This window comes from Mobula birostris, chromosome 19 (genome assembly GCF_030028105.1).
Source record: "Mobula birostris isolate sMobBir1 chromosome 19, sMobBir1.hap1, whole genome shotgun sequence".
NCBI lineage: Eukaryota > Metazoa > Chordata > Chondrichthyes > Myliobatiformes > Myliobatidae > Mobula > Mobula birostris.
Window position 1 is genome coordinate 4,341,874 of NC_092388.1, and position 26,562 is coordinate 4,368,435.

Consider the following 26,562-nt stretch of genomic DNA (forward strand, 5'->3'; position numbering starts at 1 on the left):
CTCCCAGTTTCACCTATTACTTTGTGTTCCTCCCTCCCCTACCCCCATCTTTTAACTCTAGCCCTCATCTGTTTTTTTCGGTCCTGCTGAAGGGTCTCAGTCCAAAACGTCATCTGTACTCTTTTCTATAGATCCTGCCTGGCCTGCTGAGTTCCTCCAGCATTTTGTGTGTGTGTTGCTTGATTTCCAGCATCTGCAGATTTTTCTCTTGTTTGTGATCGGATTCTTCCTTTCTTGTATTATGTAGTGAGTGCCAATGTGAGCTGCTGTAGATATGCTTCACCCACCCTTCAAAGTCAGCTGCCATTTTCAGTGACTGTGTGTAACCTTGTAATGAAGTAGGAGAAAGAAAAGTGTGTCTTCTCAGTGAGTGCTGTGCATTGTGCTTTGTGCTTGAGGACATTGTAAAAGCTGAGAAGTCAACAGTGTTTGGGGCTGTGCTGGGAGTAAGCAGTATTTGGACCTAACCTCAATTGAGATTGCCATACTAATGTGATGGGCTGTATTACATTGCATTGAATAAGTGTATGATTCATTTAATGGAGTAGGAAATTGAGGATATATAATTGACCTTCTGTGAGGTCATTAAATCTCTTCCTAGGTTGTATCCAGGTCCTTACAGCTTAACTCCTTTATAACTCCACAGTAGCATAGTGATTAGCGTAACCTTCATGGTCCCAGCTTTAAGATCGGGGTTCAACTCCCACCACTGTCTGTAAGGTGTTTGTACATTCTCCCCGTGACTGCAGTAGTTTCATCTGCGTGCTCTGGTTTCCTCTCTCATTCCTAAAATGTACAGTTAGGGTTAGTAAGCTGTGGTTATGCTATGTTGGCACTGGAAGCACGGCGACATTTGTGGGCTGCCTCAGCACATCTCTGAAGCAGGCAATGCATGTCACTGTTTCAGTGTTTTGATGTACTTGTGACAAATAAAACTAATCTTTGCATTGTGGGGGAAGGGGTGGTGTTAATGCTTTTCTTTGAATGGGTTCCTTGGTTTGTTTTGTGGCTTTCTGTGGGAATACTAATTTCAGGGTTGTATATGGCGTACATATTCTCATAAATTATAAATGTACGTTGAATCTTTGAATCATTTTGTTCACTTCCACTGCACTTGAGCATATTAGCTGAAAAGGATTTGTATCTCTTCGTGGGCAAAGGATGTCTCTCCTCTTCACCTCATTGGTGTACATTGAGCTACTTTGGAGAAGTAAGAGTTTGTTTCTCCACTGGTCAACCATCACCATCCAGAATGTTTGTTCTAAGGTCTGACTTGTACAGTACGTTTCCTTTAGAAGATGCTGGTCTGGAACTAGCTGTGGTTTGTTGGGGTGAACTTATTCACAGTAAGGGAGCAGAAGTAAAAACTGTCCCGGAAATTCAATGTTGAATTAAACGCGCTATATGGTAGTGTGAAATGTTGATCTTGACCCTCTACAATTCATTCTGTTTAGCACCACCAGTCAGAGATTAATTTTGCAGCAGTTTAGTATTTTCTGTTTTGGTCTTACAGGACTGTTGCACTGAACGTTGGAGAGTGTCTCCTTTTTGTAGCAATGTTATAACATATTAGTCTACCTGAAAGATAATAGTCCTGCATATATAATAAAGCATCAGCCAAAATTATGTGCTGACTCAGATGCAAGTGAGCCAAGGCTGAGTAGCTGCTTCCCTGGTTCTTTAGAGTCACAATGACACATTGATAAATGAAATTAAACATGATGATAACTCACAAAATGCTGGTGGAACGCAGCAGGCCAGACAGCATCCATAGGAAGAAGCACAGTCGACGTTTCGGGCCGAGACCTTTCGTTAGGACTGACGACGAAGGGTCTCGGCCCGAAACGTCGACTGTGCTTCTTTCTATGAGTGCTGTCTGGCCTGCTGCGTTCCACCAGCATTTTGTGTGTGTTGCTTGAATTTCCAGCATCTGCACATTTCCTTGTGTTTGCGCTTACGATGATAACTCATTAGTTTTTTTAGTATATCAATACATGAAAAATTGTAAGATCTTAATAAAATAATAAACATAAGGTCACAGCACATAAGAACAGAATTAGGCCATTCAGCCCATCAAGTATACTGTGCCGTTCCATTGTGGATGATCCTGGATCCCACTCGACCCCATACACCTACGTCTCGCCATATCCTTTGATGCCTTGACCAATCAGGAAACTATCAACTTCCGCTCTAGGTATACCGACGGACTTGGCCTTCACCGCAGTCTGTGGCAGAGCATTCCACAGATTCACTACTCTGGCTAAAAAATTTCCTAAAAAGCATTTGATGTGGTATGATGTCAATAAGCCAAGTTTATTATCAACTGCACAAGTACATGTTTGCCCAGATGCAATGAAAAGCTTGCTTGCAGCAGTATCACAGGCACATAGCATCAGATAAGCCACATTCACAAGAAAAACATAAATTATGCATTTTTTACAAGACAGAATGCAGTTGGAACAAAAAAAACACAAAGCCAAAATGATCAAAGTGGTCATCGTATTGCTAAAGTGTAGTGTATAGGGTTTTGCCAGTTGGTTGATGAGCCGAATAGTTGAAGGGAAGTGGATCAAATATAATTATTGTTTTTGACATCACTACTGGATGAAGCGTTGGACTTTACAGATTACATTTTAATTCAGCACATTTAATTGAAAGTCTCATACAAATCTAACAATAATTGCCAAGAATTAATTGTGGCATTAGAGTACAGTACTTTATCACCAAAATTCAGAGCTGGATGGGAAGAATGTGTAGTACATTTAGTAGGGTCAAAATGGCAATCAATTTCCAAGCATATTGATGATAATCTGAACTGTGAAAAGAGCTATTTTTCATTTATTAAAATTAATTCCCTGATTATACTAATAGGTCAATTTTTCAAAGCATGAAATATATTTCTGAGGCATAAAAAGAAATGTTTGATTTTGCATTTATTCCACATTTGATAAACAGATATAGTAGTTGTACAATACTGTATTGTCCAGTTTTAATGAATCATTGTAACATTTCCACAAATTGACATTTGCATACAAATTGACATTTGTATCCCGAGCTGTTGTGAACACACCAGAATGATAATGCCATCTAGTTCAGCTCCTGCAGTTTACCTGAATCAGTTGTGCTGTTATCAACAATGCAAAGTACAGTATTTGGATTGTCTAAGTGAGTTAATGTGCATTGTAATACAGGTCTAAATTGACCTACAACACTTAATAGTGATTTCAGATGTGCTGTTGTTTATGTGGGTCACAAAACTGGCTCCATTACTCCTCCTTTTTCAATGCTGGGTGAAGATGGGGAGGGGTTAATGATTTGCAGGTTGATACTTGCATCAGCTGTAACTTGTAAATCAGAAGAGATTGTTGGATGTGTATTAAGTGTGAGGAGAATTTTGTATAGGAATGCAGTAATCTCAACCACACCACTGTCAGCTACTTGGACATCCATGTGTTACCTGCTCATCTGTCAATTATGCACTGTGTTCTCCAAGAATAATGGAAGCATAAAGGTCTCTTGTGTAACATACACCTGCTCTGGTTGAATAACTGACATCTGTATCCTGTGTGGGTGTGAAGCATAGCATAATAGTAAGTGTGAGGGGCTATTGTAAATTTAGTGTGAGTTGTGGATTATGGAGTTAATTGGAAGGTGAGTGTAGCTGGTGATGCAGTTTTGTGGGAGATGGGATTGACATTGATATATATGATGACTTTAAATATATTTTTTGTCCTTGTCCTGGGGGGGGGGGGTCACTCTAAGTGTAACATTGTTTGGAAAGCTTTTCCTCACTGCCTCTTGATTACTAGCACGAAGGATGACTTAGTTCCCTGAGAAATGTTTATCTCTTTTCTTTCCTCTTTTGAGCACAGCAGGTTAGAGTTGCCCATAAGTCAGAGGGTTTTCTATCACTCAGAGCAGCTATATGGTCCACAGCACCAGCAATCACATACAGTCCATTGGTGGTTGAATGATAAAACAAAAATCGTTTCATCTGAACGTAACAATTAAATCTCATTCCTATTTTAGATGTCTGTACACCTCATGAGAAACGCAGCCTTGGTAAATCCACACACAGATTGTTGAGGAAGTAGACTTCCAAAGTAAGCCATCCATTAGTATGCTTTAGTTTAAGCTGATAGAAATGCAGGATTTCAAATAACTGGAATTTCAATGGGTTCCTGTCAAAACTTCAATGACTACAACAACTTAACAAAGATGAACTTGCAAAGACAAGTAGTTGGTGAATTGTTAAGTCAACTGTTATTCAAAGTTATATAAAATCGTTAGGGTAGAAGGTCAATACTTGGATCCAGTTGTCAACAAACATGATAAGAAAGCAAAAGAGTCAAGGAGGTTCTGAGCTTTGTTGCTGAAGGCTTAAGTATCATCCATGTAGTATTGTGAAAATCATAAAGAGGCTGATCTATGGAGATATTTGAAAACAATGATTATACAAGATGTCCTGCAGATGCAACGTGCTAAATGCTGGAGGAACTCAGTAGGTCAGGCTGCATCTATGGAGAGAAATAAACAATCAACATTTTGGGCTAAGACTCCACCAATCCTGATGAAGGGTCTTGGTCTAAAATATTGACTGTTTATTCACCCCTGCAGATGCTGCCTGACCTGCCGAATTCCTGCAGTATTTTGTGATTATTGTAAATGAAGGGATTAGCTAATCAGAGAATTTATGAAAATCATACCTGTTGCCAGTTGTAGAATTTTAGGTGACCTGAGGTTTATGGTATGATTTGGATCTACAGCTAACAAATGGATAGATAGATTGGTAGCATACAATATGAGAGGTGTTGAGAGTCGGGTGAGGATGCTATGATGAAAAAGGGGATCTTAGACATATAGCTTTGTCATCACTAAGGATGATCTCATAGTTAAATATGGTATTAAGCCAGCGTCCATGAGACAGCCCTCATTAATGAATGAATGTGGAGAGAGAGGGTCAGTAACTTTAAATTCTTTGGTGCCATCACAAAGAAGACATGAAAATGCCTCTGCTATCTTGGAAGTTTGCATATATTCGGCATGTCACCAAAAACTTTAACAAACATATTGATGCACAGTGCAGACTATACTGACTGATGGATCAGGGCCTATCCAGTCCATGCTCTCTTCTCACTGCAGCCATTGGGAAGAAAGAATAGGAGCCTCAGGACCCACACTACCAGGTTCAGGAACAGTTATCCTACTACCATCAGGCTCCTGAATTGGCATGGATAACTTCACTCACCTCAACTCTGAACTGATTTTACAATCTACAGACTTACTTCAATGACTCTTCAGTATTATTTTTATTTGCCCAGTTTGTCGTCTTGCACATTGTTCTTTGGTGAATAGTCTATGTCTGTTTATGTATTTATGTATAGTTTTTCATAAAATACAATTGTATTTCTTTTCTTCCTGTAAATGCCTGCAAGAAAATGAATCTTGGGGTAGTAAATGGTAACATATACTTATATGATAATAAATTTATTTTGAACTTTTGAAACAGTCTAGTTCATTTAGAGGTAATTTGCAAGGAAGAGGGATGACTGAACTGGAGTTTAATGGATTGTGTTGAGTCGAAGGAATTTTCTGCTTGCGCAGTGTATTATGTTTTTATAAGCAGTTCAACAGTTTAGGAACAGTGAATGTTCATGAAAGCTGATAGTAAGGTAAAGCTGGCTGTTGCTATCGAGCCTTGAAAATCAAACGTGCAGGTGTTGGAAATCTGAAAATATAACAGAAAATGCTGAAAGACAGTGTCAGTCTCTGAGGGAAGAGAAAAAAGATCTACTGTCCCGGGTTGAAGACCAACTCAGCCCCAGCTGCCCCCACCCCAAGGTCATTGACATCAAATGCCAATCATGAACCCCTCCCCCTAGATACAGTCCTAAAAGCCAGGTGCAGGTTGAGGGCCCCTTATCCAAAAATCCGAAAGCTTCCTAAATCCAAGATTTTTTTGAGCACTGACATGACGCCACAAAGGGAAAGCTCCTCGAAGTGCTGGGAAGGTTCAGGTATCAGTGATTATTATGTGTTTTGTGCTTATTTTCTGTTCCGTGCTGTGAAACTATCATTGAAGATGTCAAAAGGCATGCAGTTAGTTACCCCCATGGTTAAAGGTGAAAAGATAAAGAGGAAGCATTTATGTTTACCTATAACACAAAATCAAGTTGTTGGAAAAACTTGACAGTGGTGTAAGTGTGAAGCATCTGACAGAGGACAGTATTGGAATGGCCAGACAGGCAAATTTAAAGTTCCAAGCTGAAATATGCTGAAGTTAATAATAAAAAAAGGTAAAACTCTGCATAAAGCAAAAAATGAAGATTTTGATAACGTATTGAAAGATTGGATTTGTCAGTGTCAGAGTGAACAAATGCCACTTATTGGTATGCTGATCATGAAATGAGTAAAGGTCTATCATGACAAACCAAAATTTGAAAGTAATTGTGAATGTTCAGCAGGCTTGTTGCAGAAATTTTTTAAAAAGGCACGGCATTAAATTTTTAGAGATTTTTGGTGATAAAGCATCTGCTGAACAGGAAGCAGCAGGGAAATTCATTGATCAGTTTGCCAAGATCACCGCTGATGAAGCTAACACGCTGAACAGTTGCATCGGTATGTATGTATGAAGAACGAGTCTAAGACATAGACTGCTTAACAGTAACACATAAATTCAGAGTCAGGAATGATAGCGATGCCAAAGAACCACTGACCGTCCACCTGGGTGGCCAAAGTAGTGGCAGCTTCCCTTTCTGATGGTTCAGTGTACACATTATTATTTCATGCACAAGACTACCTTCAGGATATATGTATAAACTGAATATGTAATGTAAATGGATTTGGTGATTTTACCTGGGTCCCATCCCCAAGCAAATATTCCAAAACCTGAAATCCAAAACGCTTCTGGCCCCAAGCATTTTTGGATAGGGTTGTGCAAACCTGTACCTGGCAGCATTCTGTCCTCTTCCACCAGAACTGGATGGCTCTGTTGTAACGTGCAACAACTTGTCACCTGAAATTATTAAAATAATTCTTCTGCCCTAAGTCAAAGTAAAATTTATTATCAAGGTAAGTCTATGTTACCATATATTGCCTTGAGATTAATTTTCTTGTAAGCATTTTCTGGAAAATAAAGAAGTACAATACAATTTACAAAATTATCTACATATAGATGAACAAACAACATCGACAAATTCTCCCAAGAAATAAAGAAGTATTGAGAACTTTAGCTGTCACGAGTCATTGAAAGTGAGTCTTTAGGTTATGGAATCAGTTCTGTGTTGTGGTGAGTGAAATTACCCACACCGGTTCAGGAGCCTAATGGTAGTAGTGAAAAGACAGCATTGCTGGACAACCCTAAGGGTTGTAATGCGCTTGAATGGAAGATAAGATATTATTCCTAGTGGCTGCAGTGAGCTTTGTTGAAATAATTTAAGAGGCCAAAAGCAGAGAGATCAGATTGGGATGGAGAATTGAAGTGACAGGTGACTGGAAGCTAAGGGTTATGTTTGTAGGTTGGTGTGAGGATTAATGCTTAAATTAAGAGGTGTCACCTGAGAAGCGGTTTGGAGCATCAGATTCATGACTTGGACAAGTTGAGACAAATCTTTAAATAATGTCAAAGCAGGTCTCCCATGCATTAAAGCAGCTTCTGCTTAAATAGTATGACATCCTTCTTGAATAGTGGAAAATTGCCAAAGTGTTATCCACCCTGGGTTTGTTTGTTTCTTTGTTTTTTTTTTGTTGAGATTCAGCATGGAATAGGGCCTTCCGGCCCCTTGAGCTGTGCCACACCACAAGCAAGTGCCACCTGGTTAACCTAATAATGGGACAATATACAATGAACAATCTACCTACTACCTGGTAGGTCTTTGGAGTTTGGGAGGAAACCAGAGCACCTGGGAAACCCTACGTATTCCACAGGGAGGATGAACAGACCCCTTACAGATGGTGTCAGAATTGAACTCTGAACACTGATGCCATGAGCTGTAACAGTATGGCGCTAAGCACCACGCTATTGTAGTGCCCTGGTTTGCATGTTGTTAACCTTCCTGTTTGTGCCTAGGCACATCTTTGTTAATGTTTCCCTCACACCAAAGACCTAGGAGGAACCTCACAGACTATGTTTATCCACACATTAAGTTCACAATTTATCCCTGCATCACCTAGGACATGCTTTCTTCTCATTTTATATATGCAGAACAGCATATTTTATGACATATGCCAGTGATATTAAATCTGATTCTGATTTTCTTAATTTCTTTTTCATTGATATTCAAGTGGTAAGAATATACATTGGGCTATATCACCAAAATTCTTGTTTCACATTACTTGGTTAGTATTTAAGTAATGATAGTATAAAAATCTGAGATCATTGGTTTTTTAAAATGGAATTGTAGTCCTGCAGAAGGGTCTCAGCCCGAAACGTTGACTGTATTTTTTTCCATAGATGCTACCTAGCCTGCTGAGTTCCTCCAGCATTTTGTGTGTGTTGCTTGGAAATAATATATTCCTATTGAACCGCTGTCATGTTGTGCCTCCTTACAGGATTCAGAAAGAACTCGCAGAAATTACACTCGATCCTCCCCCAAACTGCAGGTAAGAACTAATAAATGAATTATCATGAACAGAAATACTGGAAAAATATATGCTTTTTGCAGATTGTTTCCAGAAGCATCTTGTTTGCTTTCAAGTGCAATAAAGCTAATTTAACTTTAAATCTTTTAGTGGAAACTGATGGGTACAGATGGAGGTGATTGGAATTATCTTGTAGTTTTATCCGAAAGATGTATATTGTAATATTTAGGTAAATACTGTATTTGTTGCTGAGAAGAATTGATATGTGAATTTATGCATAAAATATGCATAATAAATTTTATGGCTAATATAAGAAGTCATAATTTGAAGGTGATTGGAGTAAAGTATGGGGTACAGTGTCAGAGATAGTTTATTTTTCACGCAGAGTGTGAATCGCCCTGCCAGTGGTGGTGGTAGATGCAGATACATTTCAGAGACCCTTAGATAGGCACATAGATGATAGAAAAATGGAGAGCTATTTAGGAGAGAAGGGTTAGATTGATTTTCAGAGTAGGTTAAAGGTCAGCACAACATTATGGGCCAAAAAGCCTGTACTGTGCTGTAATGTTCTATCCATCACAGAGATGGATGTTAACAGACAGATATAATAGAGACTTTTAAGAGATGTTTAGATAGGCACATGAATGTGAGGGAAATGGAAACATATGGACATTGTGTAGGCAGGGGGGATAAGTTTAGTTAGCCATTCCATTACGAATTTAATTGGTTCAGCAGTGTTCTAAGTTTGATGTAATAAAGTAGACTGGAGTTGTTAGCTGGACTTCATGCGCATTGCTGATAGTACACTTAATGCTGAGCACATCAGCAGTAGTGAATAATTAAAGGCTTTTGTTCACTAGCTGTTTGTTCAGATGAGTCTTTCTTTGTTTAAAAAAACATCAATTTGCAATTGTTTCAAGAAATGTTACATCTGGCTGTGAGCCAATTATGTGATTTTCAGATTTTGTTTCAAATTTAGTTTTGTTCTTGGTCAGTATCAGTGTCTGCCATGGTATTTACATGTGCTTTATGGACTTGTCACATATTGCATTTTTTTGCATTTTAAACTATTAATGATTAATTTTCCATTACTATTGTAATTGCAATGATCAATTATATGATTTTCATCATTTAATTTTATAACCATGAACTGTTTCCTCTATACAATTTTAATCCCATCAATGTATGAATTCCTATGTTAATACTCTGCTGTTTTGTTATTGATATAGTGATTAAAAATATTAATTTTTAACTTGTTGATGTTTGCACAAGTGTTATTTATCTATCAAGGGTAGCATAGCAGTTAGCAGTTTCGAAGCTGTATAAGTGTTCCCGCGTTCACTTTTGGCAATGAAGCTCCAAGAGTTTCATTTTGGAATGTTTGGTGTTCAATTTTGGCACCACACGTAAGGAGTTTGTACTTTCTCCTGTAACCACATGGGTTTCCTCCGGGTGCTTATTCCCACAGTCCAAAGATGTGAGTTTAAAAACACAGACACGAGGAAATCTGCAGATGCTGGAAATTCAAGCAACACACATAAAAAATACTGGTGAACGCAGCAGGCCAGGCAGCCTGATGAAGGATCTCGACCCGAAACGTCGACTGTACCTCTTCCTATAGATGCTGCCTGGCCTGTTGCATTCACCAGCATTTTTTGTTTGTGTTGCCCAAAGATGTGAGTAGTAGGTTAGTTGGTCATTATAAAATGTCCTGTGATTAGACTAGTGTAAAATAGGTGGGTTGTTGGGTGGTATGGCGAATTGGGCCAGAATGGCCTGTTGCACGCTGTATTTCTAAATGAAAAAAGAAGTTGTTTATATAATATTTGGAGAATCAATGTCTGTGCAGCAGTTTGAATGGCATCCAGGTGCTTAATTAATTCTGCTCATTTAGCAGCATTATTATGTGGTGTAGAGTGATATTTCAGCACAGGTGCATGGTTGACTTTATCGTTATTACTGGTTTGTCCTGTCAGCAAATATACATCTGGAGGAGTATGTTTGTGGTCTGAAAATTACACACTACTTAAAAATCAAAATACGTGCTTTTACTTTTACATGTAAGCTCTAATGATAATGTGGAACTTTTTTTTAATGAACACTGTGTTTGCTGATTAGATCATACCTTAATGTATGAAAACAGTATACGTGTCCCTGTAATATCCTGAGACCAAAACACTGAAATTATTGCATTTTTTTTTACTGTTGTGTTCATAATTTATTAAAAATGCTGAAAGGTACTAAATAATTTTGGATCAATTTCTTCTGTTAATCCAACACTAGACTATTTCACTGGAAGAATCAGTAAGTGGTTTACTGTTTGAGGTTATGATTTTTGGAGCTCTGAAATCACTTCCACATGCCTATTTTTTACATTCTGAATTATGTATACACATTTTTATTATTGTATCTTTCATTCTGGTAGCATTTATCAGAGGATATATTTGAAGTGTACAACTCAAGTTGAAAACTCTGATCTGCAGAATTGTAAAGCCAGAAATGGTTTACTTGTCAACAATGTTTATTAAATAAGCAAGAATTTAGATCTTGTAGCTTATTAATTCTAAAATCTTTGATTTATGATATATCTTAGCAAATTTGGGCTATAGAATTCCTGTTGACCAGAATGGATAAACTCCTGTTGATGTTCACTTGATTTAACCACGGTTTAGTGATGGTGAGTGGGTAATTAGACAACATGGAAATAGTTATGCTGGTGAAGATGGTATAAATTAGTATATTTATAATTTATCTTGTATTATATTAAATTCAAATATTTAGTTTTAAAACTGCAATGTTTAAAGCAGTTTTGGCAATGCTTTAAAATAGGTACTTTTATAGCAAGATCTCTTGTGATTCTTACTGATAATTCTGTCAAAATTGCTCTTGAGTTACTATTGTATAAAGTTCAACAGAGTTAAAGTTGTCTTATAAATCCCTGATCTAAATGTGAATTTACAATGCAGCTTTGATTGGACAGATATATGCTAAGAGACAGAATCAAAATGATGTTAGGTATTGAATTGCTATGCAAAACACTAATCATGCTTCTTTTCCCCAAAACTTTCTTCTTCCTTACAAACAGTTACTGTTTTATTTTTCATCCATACACAAGCCAGCATGAAAATAATAATGTTTAGTTTGACCATATGTAGGTTGCAATTAATTAGTATGTCTGTAAATCATAAATTAATTTTCGTTGCCCTTGTTATTCTGATCAAAATTATCTTTCAACTTTGTGATCTTAATCAAAGGTTCCTACTTGTATGGTTCTAGTATGGTTAATGTGGTACCCTGGAGGTTTCAGTGGTTCTATTTTTTGGTTTGTTCTATAAAATGAGCAAGTTGTTACATCATAACTGATGTGTTGTTTCATTCTGACTCATCACAATATGTCATTCTTAATATTGCCTAATTTATTTATGGCTCTCTATGTTTGTTCATGTTTTGTCAGTAATTATCTTATTGGAGTTTTGTTCTCTCAATATGCTATTCCACATTATTTTTAATTTCTGTCTACAGATCCCAATCTGAGAAATTTCTTCCTTTATATATGGACATCTGTGTGTTGGTAATTTTCATCTCTATTTTCTCTGTCACTTCTGAGATGGTAACTTTGCTACCATATGAGAGGAATTCTTCTGTGAGCTTTCAAAGTGGTGTGAATGTTGATCTTAATTCACGCCTGCAGCTGGACTCTCATTTTTTGTATACTCAACAAGTCAATCATTGAACAAAGCAGAGTAATTAATAGACGTGGTCCACTTTGAGCAAGTCAGTTGGGTAATGGTGTGGGTAAAGAGCTCTTGTGAACTTGGACTGTGGAGGGACGTTCTTTGGCATTCACCCTTGTACTCAGGATTAGTGGTTAATTTTTCTAGACATACAGAAGTGTTTGTCAAAGATGGCAGAGGCTTAGCTGATTAGCTTGAAATTACCTGTCGAGGCTTAACCATTACTGAGGATTGAACTATGATGACAGAAGTGATGCATGTTGTCCAGGGCTTCGGTATTTTAATTTAGATTTAATTTAGAGATACAGTACAAGTAATCGGAGGCCCACTAAGCCTATGCCTCCAATTACACAAGTGACCAATTAACCTACTGACAAGTATGTCTTTGGAATGTGGGAAGAAATTGGAGCACCCCAAGGAAATCTATGCGGTCACTGAGAGAAGGTACAAACTCCTTGCAGACAAGAATGGAGATTGAACACTGATCACTGTAAAGTGACATGCTAGCCACTACACTACCATGCCACCCTATATTGATGTAGATTTCACATCAACCTAGTCCAGGAGTTTCAGGTCTAAAAGGCTAAGTCCACAGTTCATAAAGCCTTTGTGGTGTTCACGATGGATCATAGATGCTGTGTGTATATGACAGCTGAGTGTCATGCATTGACTAAGAGTTTTAGTCAGCAGAACAACCTGTTTCATCAAATATCCTATTTTTATTTCTGCTATACTTAATAATCTTTTCCAAGAATAAACTATTACCAAACTCTCTAGTATCATTTGCCCAAGAAGTTGATTTTTAACTCAAAATAATTTCGGAAGTTTTTTTTAATCACAGAAGGAGCACATCTCTTAGGAACGTTGTCATAATTTGTCATAACGTTGTCATAACGCTGGCATAATTTACATATTACTATTTAACTATTTATGGTTTTATTACTATTTAATTATTTATGGTGCAACTGTAACGAAAACCAATTTCTCCCGGGATCAATAAAGTATGACTATGACTATTATTAACAATGTCACCAGTGACTGTGGGCTCCATGATCTCAAATTGATTTGGTATGTCGTATGTTTTAAAGTGGCTTTTTTTGATAAGTTAAGGTACTCTCCAAAATCTATAGCAAAAGAAAATCTGAAGATGCTGGAAATCCAAGTATCACACACAGAATGCTGGAGGAACTCAACTGGCTAGGCAGCTATAGAAAAGAATATTGTCGACATTTCGATCCTGATGAAGGGTCTCGGCACAAAGCGTTGACTGTACTCTTTTCCATAGGTGCTGCCTGGCCTAATGAGTTCCTCTTGCATTGTGGTGCGTTTCTCCAAAATCTATGTTGACTTTTTCTTTGGATAAGCTCCACATCGTTGTATCATCCATTGGTGTGTCAACAATATCAATGTATTCTAAGAGTAATTTTGTGATACTCTGTGACCACTTTATCAGATACTTCCTGTACCTAATAAACTGGCCACTACGTAGTGTTCATGGTCATCTGTTGCTGTAGCCCATCTTCTTCAGGGTTTGATATGTTGTGTGTTCAGAGATGCTCTTCTGAATATCACTGTTTTAACACATGGTTATTTGATGTCGCCTTCCTGTCTGCTTGAACCAGTCTATCCATTCTCCTCTGACCTCTCTCATGAACAAGGTGTTTTTGCCCTCAGAAATGCTACTATCTGGATGTTTTTTTTTTGTGTTTTTGCACCATTCTCTGTAAACTTTAGAGATAAAAACGCCTGGAGATGAGCAGTTTTTGAGATACTCAAACCACCCCACCTGGCTTGAACAATCATTCCATGGTCAAAGTCACTTAGATCTCATTTATTCTCCATTCAGATGTTTGGTCTGAACAACAATGGAACCTGTTAACCATGTCTGTATGTTTTTATGTATTGAGTTACAGCCACATGATTGGCTGATTAGATATTTGTGTTACCGACCTAGTGAAAGGTCTACCTAATAAAGTAGCTACTGAGTGTATAGTTTGGAGCAAATCTGATACAGAAAGGGTGACATAAATATCTGCGCACTTCACTTGTCTCATGTCTTAGTGTCCTGCTTAGCATGTCACAGCACAGTAGAGGCCCTTCTGCCCATGATATTGTGCTGACATTTTAACCTACTGTGAGATCAATCTAACCATTCCCTCCCACATAGCCGTTCATTTTTCTATCATCCATGTTGCCTATGTAAGAGTTACTTAAATGCCCCTAATGTATCTGTCTGCGCCACCACCCCTGGCAGGGTGTTCCACATGTTCACCACTCTATGTGTAAAAAAAAATTTACCTCTGACATCCCCTCTATACTTTCCTCCAACCACCTTAAAAATGATCAGAATCAGAATCGTTTCACTTTGTATTAGCCATTTCCATCACAGGGAACAAGTTTCTGGCCATCCACTTAATCTAATATCTCTATCACCTTGTACACCTCTATCAAGTCACCTGTCATCCTCCTTCACTCTAAAAGCCCTAGCTCATTCAGCCTATCCTCATCAGACATGCTCTCTAATCTAGGCAGTATCCTGGTAAATCTCCTCTGAGCCCTCCTTAATGATTTCACAGTTTCAAGTGCCAAGAGTTTGAGCAAGTATTGAACTCGGAAAATTATTTTGCAGCGGTAAACCACGGTATGCTTTCCTAAAGTAAAATTGTTTCCCTTTAGTGAATTGTTTTGGAAGTTAAAATGAAGTTGCAGTTCACCACTTGTTTCTACGCAGTGAGTCACTTCATCCATTTATGACTTCAGTAATCTTTTAAATGAATCATGAAAGAAAACTTTCTGCCTGCTGTCTAAATGGTGCACTGTGTAAATTGCTTGTCAGATTCTGATCTGTAATGTTCTTAGCAAACAATTGTATTCCAGAAATAGAGATTGGGCATATATTCATGGAAACTGAACCTGCAATTCCTTAAACCTTAACATCACTGAAATTTTACACTGGAAGTTTTTGTAAACAGGCGATTGAATTGACATGACACCCACTATGGAGTATCTGGAAGAACTGGGCAAATATCAGAACATCTAATCAGCAAAAAATACAGTGAAATCTATAGAGCAGGTTGATCCAGGAAGTTTAAATTAGAATCAGTAATTCAGTGCCAGATCAGATAGAGAAAATCAGATTAAGAATGGAAACCAGAGAAAGGAAAAAGGTTAAAATACATTTTTAAAAATTCTCATGTGTAGTTCATTTCATTGCCAGATTGAGTACTTGGCATTAATTAAAACCTAAAACATATTAAAATATAATAAGACTGAAATAGACAATTTCCTGTGGTAAATTCACCTTATGTTGATGCCACTCAATACCTCCCATTTATTATACATTCCCTTATTTTATGCAGCTCTCCAAATACATAATCTCTCTGGATTAGATTTCAGTTTGCCATTTTTCACTGCTAAACTGACTCAGTCATTTGTATTTTCCTGGTCTCAAAGGCTTTCCTCTTCATAGGCCAATTTTTGTATTATCAGCAAATTTAATCAAGCCTTTGTCAATTTTGAATCCTGTTTGCCTGTCCCTTTGATACTTTAACCTCTCTGACAAGCCTGTCATGTAGAACCTTGGCTCTTTAATTTGCCTACCACTGAAACTACATTGATTAGCTTGCAATCACTTACTTCCTATTTGCCTCCTTTTTACTGACAAACAGCCAATATGCAAAATAAGACAAACTGTGCAATCAAGTACAAGATTCATGTATGATAAACAATTATTCCAGGTACTTTTATGTAATTATTGGGGGTTCAAAGTGCTAAGCTAGTACAGAGTTGGTGCTGTAGCCTCATAACTCAAGGAGTTATATTGATCTCTAAGTGTACATATGCAGTTCAGAATAAGGTTTATTATTGCTGACAGATATTGGGATTCCTCTAACCACCCTACCAATATGCCCCCTTGTATAAGAAATTTCAACTCTTGGAAAAAGTCTGGCTGTCCACTCAATCTAAGTCACTTGTACACTTCTATCAGGACACCTCTCATCCTCCTTCACTCCAAAGAAAAAAGTCCTGGCTCACTCTACCTTTCCTCATAGATATAAATTTGTCCAATTTTTCTTTATAGATCATACTCTTTAATCCAGGCAGCATCCTAGTAAACCTCTTTTGCACCCTTTCCACGTCCTTTGTTTAATCAGGCGACCAGAACTGCACACAACACTCCAAGTGGGTCTGACTTAAGTTTTATATAGTTCCAATATTTACTGTACAGACACTATTCCTTCAGCCACGGTGTTTAAAGATTCCTTCAGCCATCTTTAAACACCATGGCTGAAGGAATAGTGAAATCACCAAGGAAGTTAATGTCAATTCTGATATTTTGTTTTATGTCTTAAAAGTTCTTTATATCAAAATGTTTTCCTCCCTACTTGCTGCTTGCTACCACAGGCACTGATGTATCTTGAATACTTTGTCTACTGTCAGGGTGAAAATTGGTACCACATCCTCTGTGTGCAGTTCCTCAAATGCACAGATGTTACTACACAATGTAACTCGTCTCTATACGTGGCTGAATATTATTTATATGAGGAGGTCTCTTATTTTGTGCTTGGAAGTCTGCTTTAAAATTTAACTCTCTTTTATGAAATGGAAATTGCAGGGGAAAACCCTGCAATCATTGGCTTAATGGAAGTGAACATTATTTTACTATTTTTCAGCCATTTGTATTTGTTTATTTGTTTAGTTACTTTCTTCCTTTTTGCTTTCATTTCCACTATTGGCATTTTAAAAAAAATATTTGTGCTACATTTTGTGGCCAACCTACCTCGCCTAATCAAGTCCGAGAACCCAGGAGCATACTTCTCCCCCCATCATAGAAACCGTAGAAACTACAGCACAGAAACAGGCCTTTTGGCCCTTCTTGGCTGTGCCGAACCATTTTCTGCCTAGTCCCACTGACCTGCACATGGACCATATCCCTCCATACACCTCCCATCCATGTATCTGTCCAATTTATTCTTAAATGTTAAAAAAGAACCCGCATTTACCACATCGTCTGGCAGCTCATTCCATACTCCCACCACTCTCTGTGTGAAGAAGCCCCCCCTAATGTTCCCTTTAAACTTTTCCCCCCTCACCCTTAACCCATGTCCTCTGGTTTTTTTCTCCCCTTGCCTCAGTGGAAAAAGCCTGCTTGCATTCACTCTATCTATGCCCATCATAATTTTATATACCTCTATCAAATCTCCCCTCATTCTTCTATGCTCCAGGGAATAAAGTCCTAATCTATTCAACCTTTCTCTGTAACTGAGTTTCTCAAGTCCCGGCAACATTCTTGTAAACCTTCTCTGCACTCTTTAAACCTTATTTATATCTTTCCTGTAATTTGGTGACCAAAACTGAACACAATACTCCAGATTCGGCCTCACCAATGCCTTATACAACCTCATCATAACATTCCAGCTCTTATACTCAATACTTTGATTAATAAAGGCCAATGTACCAAAAGCTCTCTTTACAACCCTATCTACCTGTGATGCTACTTTTAGGGAATTTTGTATCTGTATTCCCAGATCCCTCTGTTCCACTGCACTTCTCAGTGCCTTACCATTAACCCTGTATGTTCTACCTTGGTTTGTCCTTCCAACGTGCAATACCTCACACTTGTCTGTATTAAACTCCATCTGCCATTTTTCAGCCCATTTTTCCAGCTGGTCCAAGTCCCTCTGCAGGCTCTGAAAACCTTCCTCACTGTCTGTTACACCTCCAATCTTTGTATCATCAGCAAATTTGCTGATCCAATTTACCACATTATCATCCAGATCATTGATATAGATGACAAGTAACAATGGACCCAGCACTGATCCCTGTGGCACACTACTAGTCACAGTATTCTCATGCTGGAGGATTAGAGAATACTTACTTAAAGTGGCTGACCAGCATTATTGTAAGAGATTCGTTGTACTGCATGTATGGAACATTGAATGAAGCTTGTCCTATATGAAGTTTTTAGATCATCATATGGCTGAGTTTTCACTCTGGGAGTAATGTTTTGATAAATACAGCTAATTCAGCAAGTTTGCAGTCTGTTACACCTGAACTACAAGGGGACCAATATCCTTGCAGGGAGGTTTGTTAGTGCTGTTGGGGAGGTCTTAAACTAGATTTGCAGGGGATGGGAACCAGAGTGCCAGAGCAGATAGTGGAGTGGGGGGGGGGGGTGTTGAAAGTAAATAATGTTAAAAGGTCATGCAAAGTGACAAATAGAACGGTTGTGTGTGGTGGTAATAATTTTCTGAGGTGTGTCTATTCCCCGCAATCAGTATTGTGGGGAAGGCTGACGAGCTGAGGGCGTGGATTGACACATGGAATTATGACATTGTAGCCATTAGTGAAACTTGGCTGCAGGAGGGGCAGGACTGGCAGCTTAATGTTCCAGGGTTCCGATGTTTCAGACGTGATAGAGGCAGAGGAATGAAGGATGGGGGGGAGGGAGTGGCATTGCTCGTCAGGGAAAATGTTACAGCAGTGCTCAGGCAGGACAGATTAGAGGGCTTGTCTACCGAGGCCATATGGGTGGAGCTGAGAAACAGGAAAGGTATGACCACATTAATGGGGTTGTATTTTTGACCACCCAATAGTCAGCAAGAATTGGAGGAGCAAATCTGCAGAGAGGTAGCAGACAATTGCAGGAAACATAAAGTTGTGATAGCAGGGGATTTTAATTTTCCCCATATTCATTGGGATTCCCATACTGTTAAAGGTCTAGACGGGTTAGAGTTTGTAAAATGTGTTCAGGAAAGTTTTTCTAAATCAATATATAGAGGTACCAACTAGAGAGGATGCAATATTGGATCTCCTACTAAGAAACCAGTTAGGACATTAGTTTCAACTTGATCATGGATAAACTCTTTCTGAATTATTTTCAAAACCTTTGATTTGCTGTTAAAGCACAGATGATGACTAACAATCATTTTTCTCTTTTTTCTATTAATCAGCTTCTGTCTTGGTAGTGGGTTAGATTTTTTTTTATATCAAAACTCTTATTTTTCAATGTTTTAATTGATTTGTACGAATATAGGGTAAGGAGTCTTTATATGCGCTTTAGTTTAATGTATTGACATATATTTTTTCCTGTACTGTGTATTCTTATATATAAATTAATTAAAATATTGGAAAAAGATCATAGATAAAGATAGATCTGGTCCTCGGGTTGAGGTTCTAAACTGGAAAAAGGCCAAATTTGAAGAAATGAGAAAGGATCTAAAAAAAAGTGGATTGGGACAGGTTGTCCTCTGGCAAGGATGTGATTGGTAAATGGGAGGCCTACGAAAGAGAAATTTTGAGAGTGCAGAGTTTGTATGTTCCTGTCAGGATTAAAGGCAAAGTGAATAAGAATAAGGAACCTTGGATCTCAAGGGATATTGGAACTCTGATAAAGAAGAAGAGAGAGATGTATAACATGTATAGGAAACAGGGAGCAAATAAGGTGCTTGAGGAGTATAAAAAGTGCAAAAAAAACTTAAGAAAGAAATCAGGAGAGCTGAAAGAAGACATGAGGTTGCTTTGGCAGTCAAGGTGAAGGATAATCCAACGAGCTCCTACAGGTATGATAAGAGCAAAAGGATAGTAAGGGATAAAATTGGTCCTCTTGAAGATCAGAGTGGTCGGCTATTTATGGAACCAAAAGAAATGGGGGAGGTCTTAAATGGGTTTTTTGCGTCTGTATTTACTAAGGAAACTGGCATGGAGTCAAGGGAAATAAGGCAAACAAGTAGTGAGGTCATGGAACCTATACAGATCGAAGAGGAAGAGGTGGTGCTTGCTATCTTGAGGCAAATCAGAGTAGATAAATCCCCAGGACCTGACAGGGTATTCCCTTGGACCTTGAAGGAGACTAGTGTTGAAATTGCAGGGGCCCTGGCAGATATATTTAAAGTGTTGGTATCTATGGGTGAGGTGCCGGAGGAGTGGAGGATAACTCATGTTGTTCCGTTATTTTAAAAAGGCTCTAAAAGTAATCTGGGAAATTATCGGCCGGTAAGTTTGACATTGGTAGTAGGTAAATTGTTAGAAGGAGTACTAAGAGATAGGATCTACAAGTATTTGGATAGGCAGGGACTTATTAAGGAGAGTCAACATGGTTTTGTGCATGGTAGGTCATATTTAACCAATCTATTAGAGTTTTTCGAGTAGGTTACCAGGAAAGTGGATGAAGGGGAGGCAGTGGATATTGTCTACATGGACTTCAGTAAGGCCTTTGACAAGGTCCCACATGGGAGGTTAGTTAGGAAGATTCAGTCGCTAGGTATACATGGAGAGGTAGTCAATTGGATTAGACATTGGCTTATTGAAAGAAGCCAGGGAGTGGTAGTGGAGGATTGCTCCTCTGAGTGGAGGCCTGAGACTAGTGGTGTGCCACAGGGATCGCTGCTGGGTCCATTGTTATTTGTCATCTATATCAATGATCTAGATGATAATGTGGTAAATTGGATCAGCAACTTTGCTGATGATACATAGATTGGAGGTTAGTGGACAGTGAGGAAGGTTTTCAAAGCTTGCAGAGGGATTTGGACCAGCTAGAAAAATGGGCTGAAAAATGGCAGATGGAGTTTAATACAGACAAGTGTGAGGTATTGCACGTTGGAAGGACAAACCAAGGTAGAACATACAGGGTTAATGGTAAGGCACTGAGGAGTGCAGTAGAACAGAGGGATCTGGGAATACAGATACAAAATTCCCTAAAGGTGACATCATAGGTAGATAGGGTTGTAAAGAGAGCTTTTGGTACATTGGCCTTTATAAATCAAAGTATTGAGTATAAGAATTGGAATGTTATGGTGAGGTTGTATAAGACATTGGTGAGGCCGAATTTGGAGTATTGTGTACAGTTTTAGTCACCAAATTACAGGAAGGATATTAATAAGGTTGAAAGAGTGTAGAGAAGGTTTACAAGGATGTTGCCGGGACTTGAGAAACTGAGTTACAGAGAAAGGTCGAATAGGTTAGGACTTTATTCCGGGGAGCGTAGAAGAATGAGGGAGATTTAATAGAGGTATATAAAATTATGATGGGTATAGATAGAGTGAATGCAAGCAGGCTTTTTCCAATGAGGCTAGGAGAGAAAAAAACCAGAGGACATGGGTTAAGGGTGAAGGGGGAAAAGTTTAAAGGGAACATTGGGGGGGACTGCTTCACACAGAGAGTGGTGGGAGTGTGGAATGAGCTGCCAGACGAAGTGATAAATGCTTTTAACATTTTAACATTTAAGAAAAACTTGGACAGGTACATAGATGAGAGGTGTATGGAGGGATATGGTCCAGGTGCAGGTCAGTTGGACTAGGCAGAAAAATGGTTCGGCACAGCCAAGAAGGGCCAAAAGGCCTGTTTCTGTGCTGTAATATTCTATGGTTCTATGTTAAAATTGTGCCATAATCTTGACTTCTTAATGATAACTGAGTGGATATATGATCCGTAACACGACTATAGAAAGTTCAGTACTGTGGCAGAATTATTAATAAGCAAAATTTTAAGTTGCTGGGAAGAATATTATATACAGTCACTGCATTATTCAACCACAGAAGTTGTAGAATTTATGGTGTAAGTGATTTATGCAGTACCACAAATGACTTGAATTTTTTTTGGCTCAACCATTATCCCTTGTTGAAAGCAGCTTGAGAATAATTACACCTTCCGATGCATAATGATCACAATTTTCTGCATTTAAGTCATTTTAAATGCCAGTGCCACATGGACTGAAAAATAATGGTATCCAGTTTATGGCAATTGTGTCAATTAAGGATGTGTGTTTATTAAAAATTTATACAAAAAGGAAAATGTCATATAGAAATTGAAATGCTAGTTGCAGCTAGTCTAACAGTAATGATCAAAGTGCAAATTATTGCAGTTTATGACAAGAGGACGATAGTTTGACTGGAACAAGGCTGTCGTCATTTTCAGGTCATGGTTTCTGGAGTGCTTGGAGGGTTTGCTAACAGGCATGCCATGTATAGTTCCTGGCTTGTATTTACACAGGATGTAAATATGGTAAAACTACATCTTGTGACATTTACATGTATACTTTGGATACATTATTAGATACACCTGTGTACCTGCTCGTTAATGCAGATATCTAATCAGCCAAACAAGTGACAGCAACTCTATGCTTAAAAGCATGTCGATGTGGTCAAGAGGTTCGATTGTTTTTCAGCCCAATCATCAGAATGGGGAAGAAATGTGATTTAACTCACTTGGATCATGGAATGATTCGGTGGTTTGAATATCTCAAAAACTGATGATCTTCTGGGATTTTTCGTGTGGGCACGTGGCCAAGTGGATAAGGCATTCGACTAGCAATCTGAAGGTCGTGAGTTTGAGCCCCAGCCGAGGCAGCGTGTTGTGTCCTTGAGCAAGGCACTTAACCACACAGTGCCCTGCGATGACACTGGTGCCAAGCTGTATCGGCCCTTGCCCTTCCCTTGGACAACATCGGTGTTGTGGAGAGGGGAGACTTGCAGCATGGGCAACTGTCGGTCTTCCATACAATCTTGCCCAGGCCTGCGCCCTGGAGAGTGAAGACTTTCCAAGCGCAGATGCATGGTCTCACAAGACTAACAGATGCCTGGGATTGTCACACACAGCAATCCCTATAGAGTTTACAGAGATTGGTGCAAAAATCAAAAAAAAAAAATTCTAGTTCTGTGGGCAAAAGTGCCTTGTTAATGAGAGAGGTCAGAGGAGAATGGCCATACAGGTTCAAGCTGACAGGAAGGTGACAGTAACTCAAATAACTGTGTTACAGCAGTGATGTGCAGAAGAGCATCTTTGAACACACAACGCGTCGAACCTTGAGTGGATGGGCTACAGCAGCAGAAGACCACAATAGGTTCCACTCCTGTACCTGATCAAATGGCCACTGAGTGTATGTGCTGGAGAGGTTAAGAATATTTGGCAAGAGCAAATGAAGGTGTGGTTGAAGGGCTAGTGCAGACAAGAGAGCTTCAGCTGCTGGAAACATTGGGATCTCTACTGGGCAGAGGTGACCTGTATAAGAGAGGCATTTCAACGGTATGGGGGCTAATGTCCTGGCAGGGAGATTTGCTAGTGCTGCTTGGGATGGTTTCAACTAGTTTGGCAGGAGCTAAGTGTGCACCACAGTAACATAGTAATGCGGCAATTAGCGTGACAGTATTACAGTTCAAAGTGTTGGAGTTCAATCCTGGTATCTTCTGTTAGGAGTCTGTATGTCCTTCCCATGGAATGTGTGGGTTTTCTCTGCACCCTCTGGTTTCCTCCCATAGTCCAAAAACGTACCACAATAGTATTGTAAATTGATTAGATTAGGGTTAAAATCGTGATTGTCGGGGATCGCTGTGTGGTGTGGGCTGGAAGGACCTCTTTTGTGCTGTATCTCTAAATAAAAAAAAGTCCAAATGTAGTGTTAGGAGGGAGGGCTGTTTTTCAGATTGAAGACCTGTAACTGGTGGTGTGCCACAGGGTTCAGTCCTTTATTGTTGAATTTTTGGTCTGAAACTGAAATGTCGAATGTACTCTTTTCCTAGATGCTGCCTGGCCTGCTGAGTTCCTCCGGCATTTGTGTGTGTTGCTTGGATTTCTAGTGTCTGCAGATTTTCTCTTGTTTGCAAATGCGTTGTTGATAGGGTACATGAACAAGAGTCACGCACACAAAATGCTAGAGGAACTCAGTGGTACAGGCAGCATCTATGGGGAAAAAAGTCAACATTTCGGGCCAAAACCCTTCGGCAGGACAGAAGAGTGGTGCAATGGTACAATAGTCTATGAAACAAGTTGTCCAAGGTTATAACAGAATATGGATCAACTGTGAAAGTGAACAAGGGAATGGCAGATGGGCAAGTGTGAAACCAGAACAGAACAGACTGTGAATGACAGGATCCTAAAGAATGTTTTGAACAGTGAGATCTTGGGGTACACAAGTGAGACGACATATATTTGCCTTCATCAGCTGAGGCACAGAGTACAAGAGCTGGTTCATGATGTGACATTTATGTTAAGGCCATAAAAAGTGTAGTTCTTCTTACTGCAGTGTTTGAAAGGTGTGATTAGTGAGGGCACAGAAAAGATTCATAAGGCTGTGGCCCAGGTTTGAGGGCTTGAGTTATCTGGAGAGACTGGTTAGACTTTTCCCAAAAACAAAGGAAACTGAGAGGTAAGGTGATAGACATACATAAAACTACAAGGGGCATAGTAGGATTTTTACTGAATGTCTGAATCCCATTGTAAAGGTATAGAAAACTAGAGGGCAAAAACTCAACATGAGAGGGAGGAGGTTGAAAAGGGATCTGAGGGATAAATTATTCATACACTATCTGAAATGATCTGCAGGAGGCAGTTGTATGCGCAGGTGCAGTAACAAAATGTAAAAGGCATCTGGGTGCATACTTGAATGAGCAGGGCAGAGAAGGATATGAAATTAATGCAGACAAGTGGGATTAGTATATAGTGGCAAGCAAAGGTTTGGGCACCCCGGTCAAAATTTCTGTTACTATGAATAGTTAAGTGAGTAGAAGATGAACTGATCGCCAAAAGTCATAAAGTTAAAGATGAAACATTCTTTTCAACATTTTAAGCAAGATTAGTGTATTATTTTTGTTTTGTACAATTTTAGAGAGAAAAAAAGGAAAGGAGCACCATGCAAAAGTTTGGGCACCCCAAGAGATTTGAGCTGTCAGGTAACTCTTACCAAGGTCTCAGACCTTAATTAGCTTGTTAGGGCTATGGCTTGTTCACAGTCATCGTTAGGAAAGGCCAGGTGATGCAAATTTCAAAGCTTTATAAATACCCTGACTCCTCAAACCTTGTCCCAACAATCAGCAGCCATGGGCTCCTCTAAGCAGCTGCCTAGCACTCTGAAAATTAAAATAAATGATGCCCACAAAGCAGGAGAAGGCTATAAGAAGATAGCAAGTGTTTTCAGGTAGCCATTTCCTCAGTTCGTAATGTCATTAAGAAATGGCAGTTAACAGAAATGGTGGAGGTCAAGTTGAGCTCCGGAAGACCAGAAAACTTTCCAAGAGAACTGCTCGTAGGATTGCAAGAAAGGCAAATCAAAACCCCCGTTTGACTGCAAAAGATGTTCAGGAAGATTTAGCAGACTCTGGAGTGGTGGTGCACTGTTCTACTGTGCAGCGACACCTGCACAAATATGACCTTCATGGAAGAGACATCAGAAGAAAACCTTTCCTGTGTCCTCACCACAAAATTCAGCGTGAGAAGTTTGCAAAGGAACATTTAAACAAGCCTGATGCATTTTGGGAACATGTCCTGTGGACTGATGAAGTTAAAATAGAACTTTTTGGCCGCAATGAGCAAAGGTATGTTTGGAGAAAAAAGGGTGCAGAATTTCATGAAAAGGACACCTCTCCAACTGTTAAGCACGGGGTGGATCGATCATGCTTTGGGCTTGTGTTGCAGCCAGTGGCACGGGAAACATTTCACTGGTAGAGGGAAGAATGAATTCAATTAAGTACCAGCAAGTTCTGGAAGCAAGCATCACACCGTCTGTAAAAAAAAAGCTGAAAATGAAAAGAGGATGGCTTTTACAACAGGATAATGATCCTAAACACACCTCAAAATCCACAATGGACTACCTCAAGAGGCGCAAGCTGAAGGTTTTGCCATGGTCCTCACAGTCCCCCGACCTAAACATCATCGAAAATCTGTGGATAGACCTCACAAGAGCAGTGTATGCAAGACGGCCCAAGAATCTCACAGAACTAGAAGCCTTTTGCAAGGAAGAATGGGCGAAAATCCCCCAAATAAGAATTGAAAGACTCTTAGCTGGCTACGGAAAGCGTTTACAGGCTGTGATACAGTACTTGTCAAAGGAGATGTTACTAAGTACTGACCATGCAGGGTGCCCAAACTTTTGCTTTGGTCCCTTTTCCTTTTTTGTTATTTTGAAACTGTAAAAGATGGAAATAAAAAAGTAATCTTGCTTAAAATATTAAAGAAATGTGTTATCTTTAACCTTATGCCTTTGGGAAATCAGGTCATCTTTTACAGCAACTTTTATGTGTGTTGCTTGAATTTCCAGCATCTGCAGAATTCCTGTTGTTTTCATCTTTTACTCACTTAGCTATTCACAGTAACAGAAATTTTGACCAGGGGTGTCCAAACTTTTGCATGCCACTATATGTTGGCATTCTGGTTGTAGGGATGTGGTTGGCCAAAGAGCCTATTTCAATACAGTACTGTACAGATCAAAGTGTAACAGATCAATCTTTGTTTGACTCCTACATTTTAAGAGTCAATG

At 39.0% G+C, this 26,562-nt stretch overlaps 1 protein-coding gene across 1 annotated transcript in view; it reads left to right on the forward strand.

The window, feature by feature from the left end:
• LOC140212389 (ubiquitin-conjugating enzyme E2 E2) overlaps positions 1-26,562 on the forward strand; it is a 182,512-nt gene that overhangs the window by 23,651 nt on the left and 132,299 nt on the right. The window contains exon 3 of the mRNA XM_072283137.1: positions 8,551-8,601. Within this exon, the coding sequence (XP_072139238.1) occupies positions 8,551-8,601 (51 nt within the window). The remainder of the gene's footprint in view (positions 1-8,550; positions 8,602-26,562) is intronic.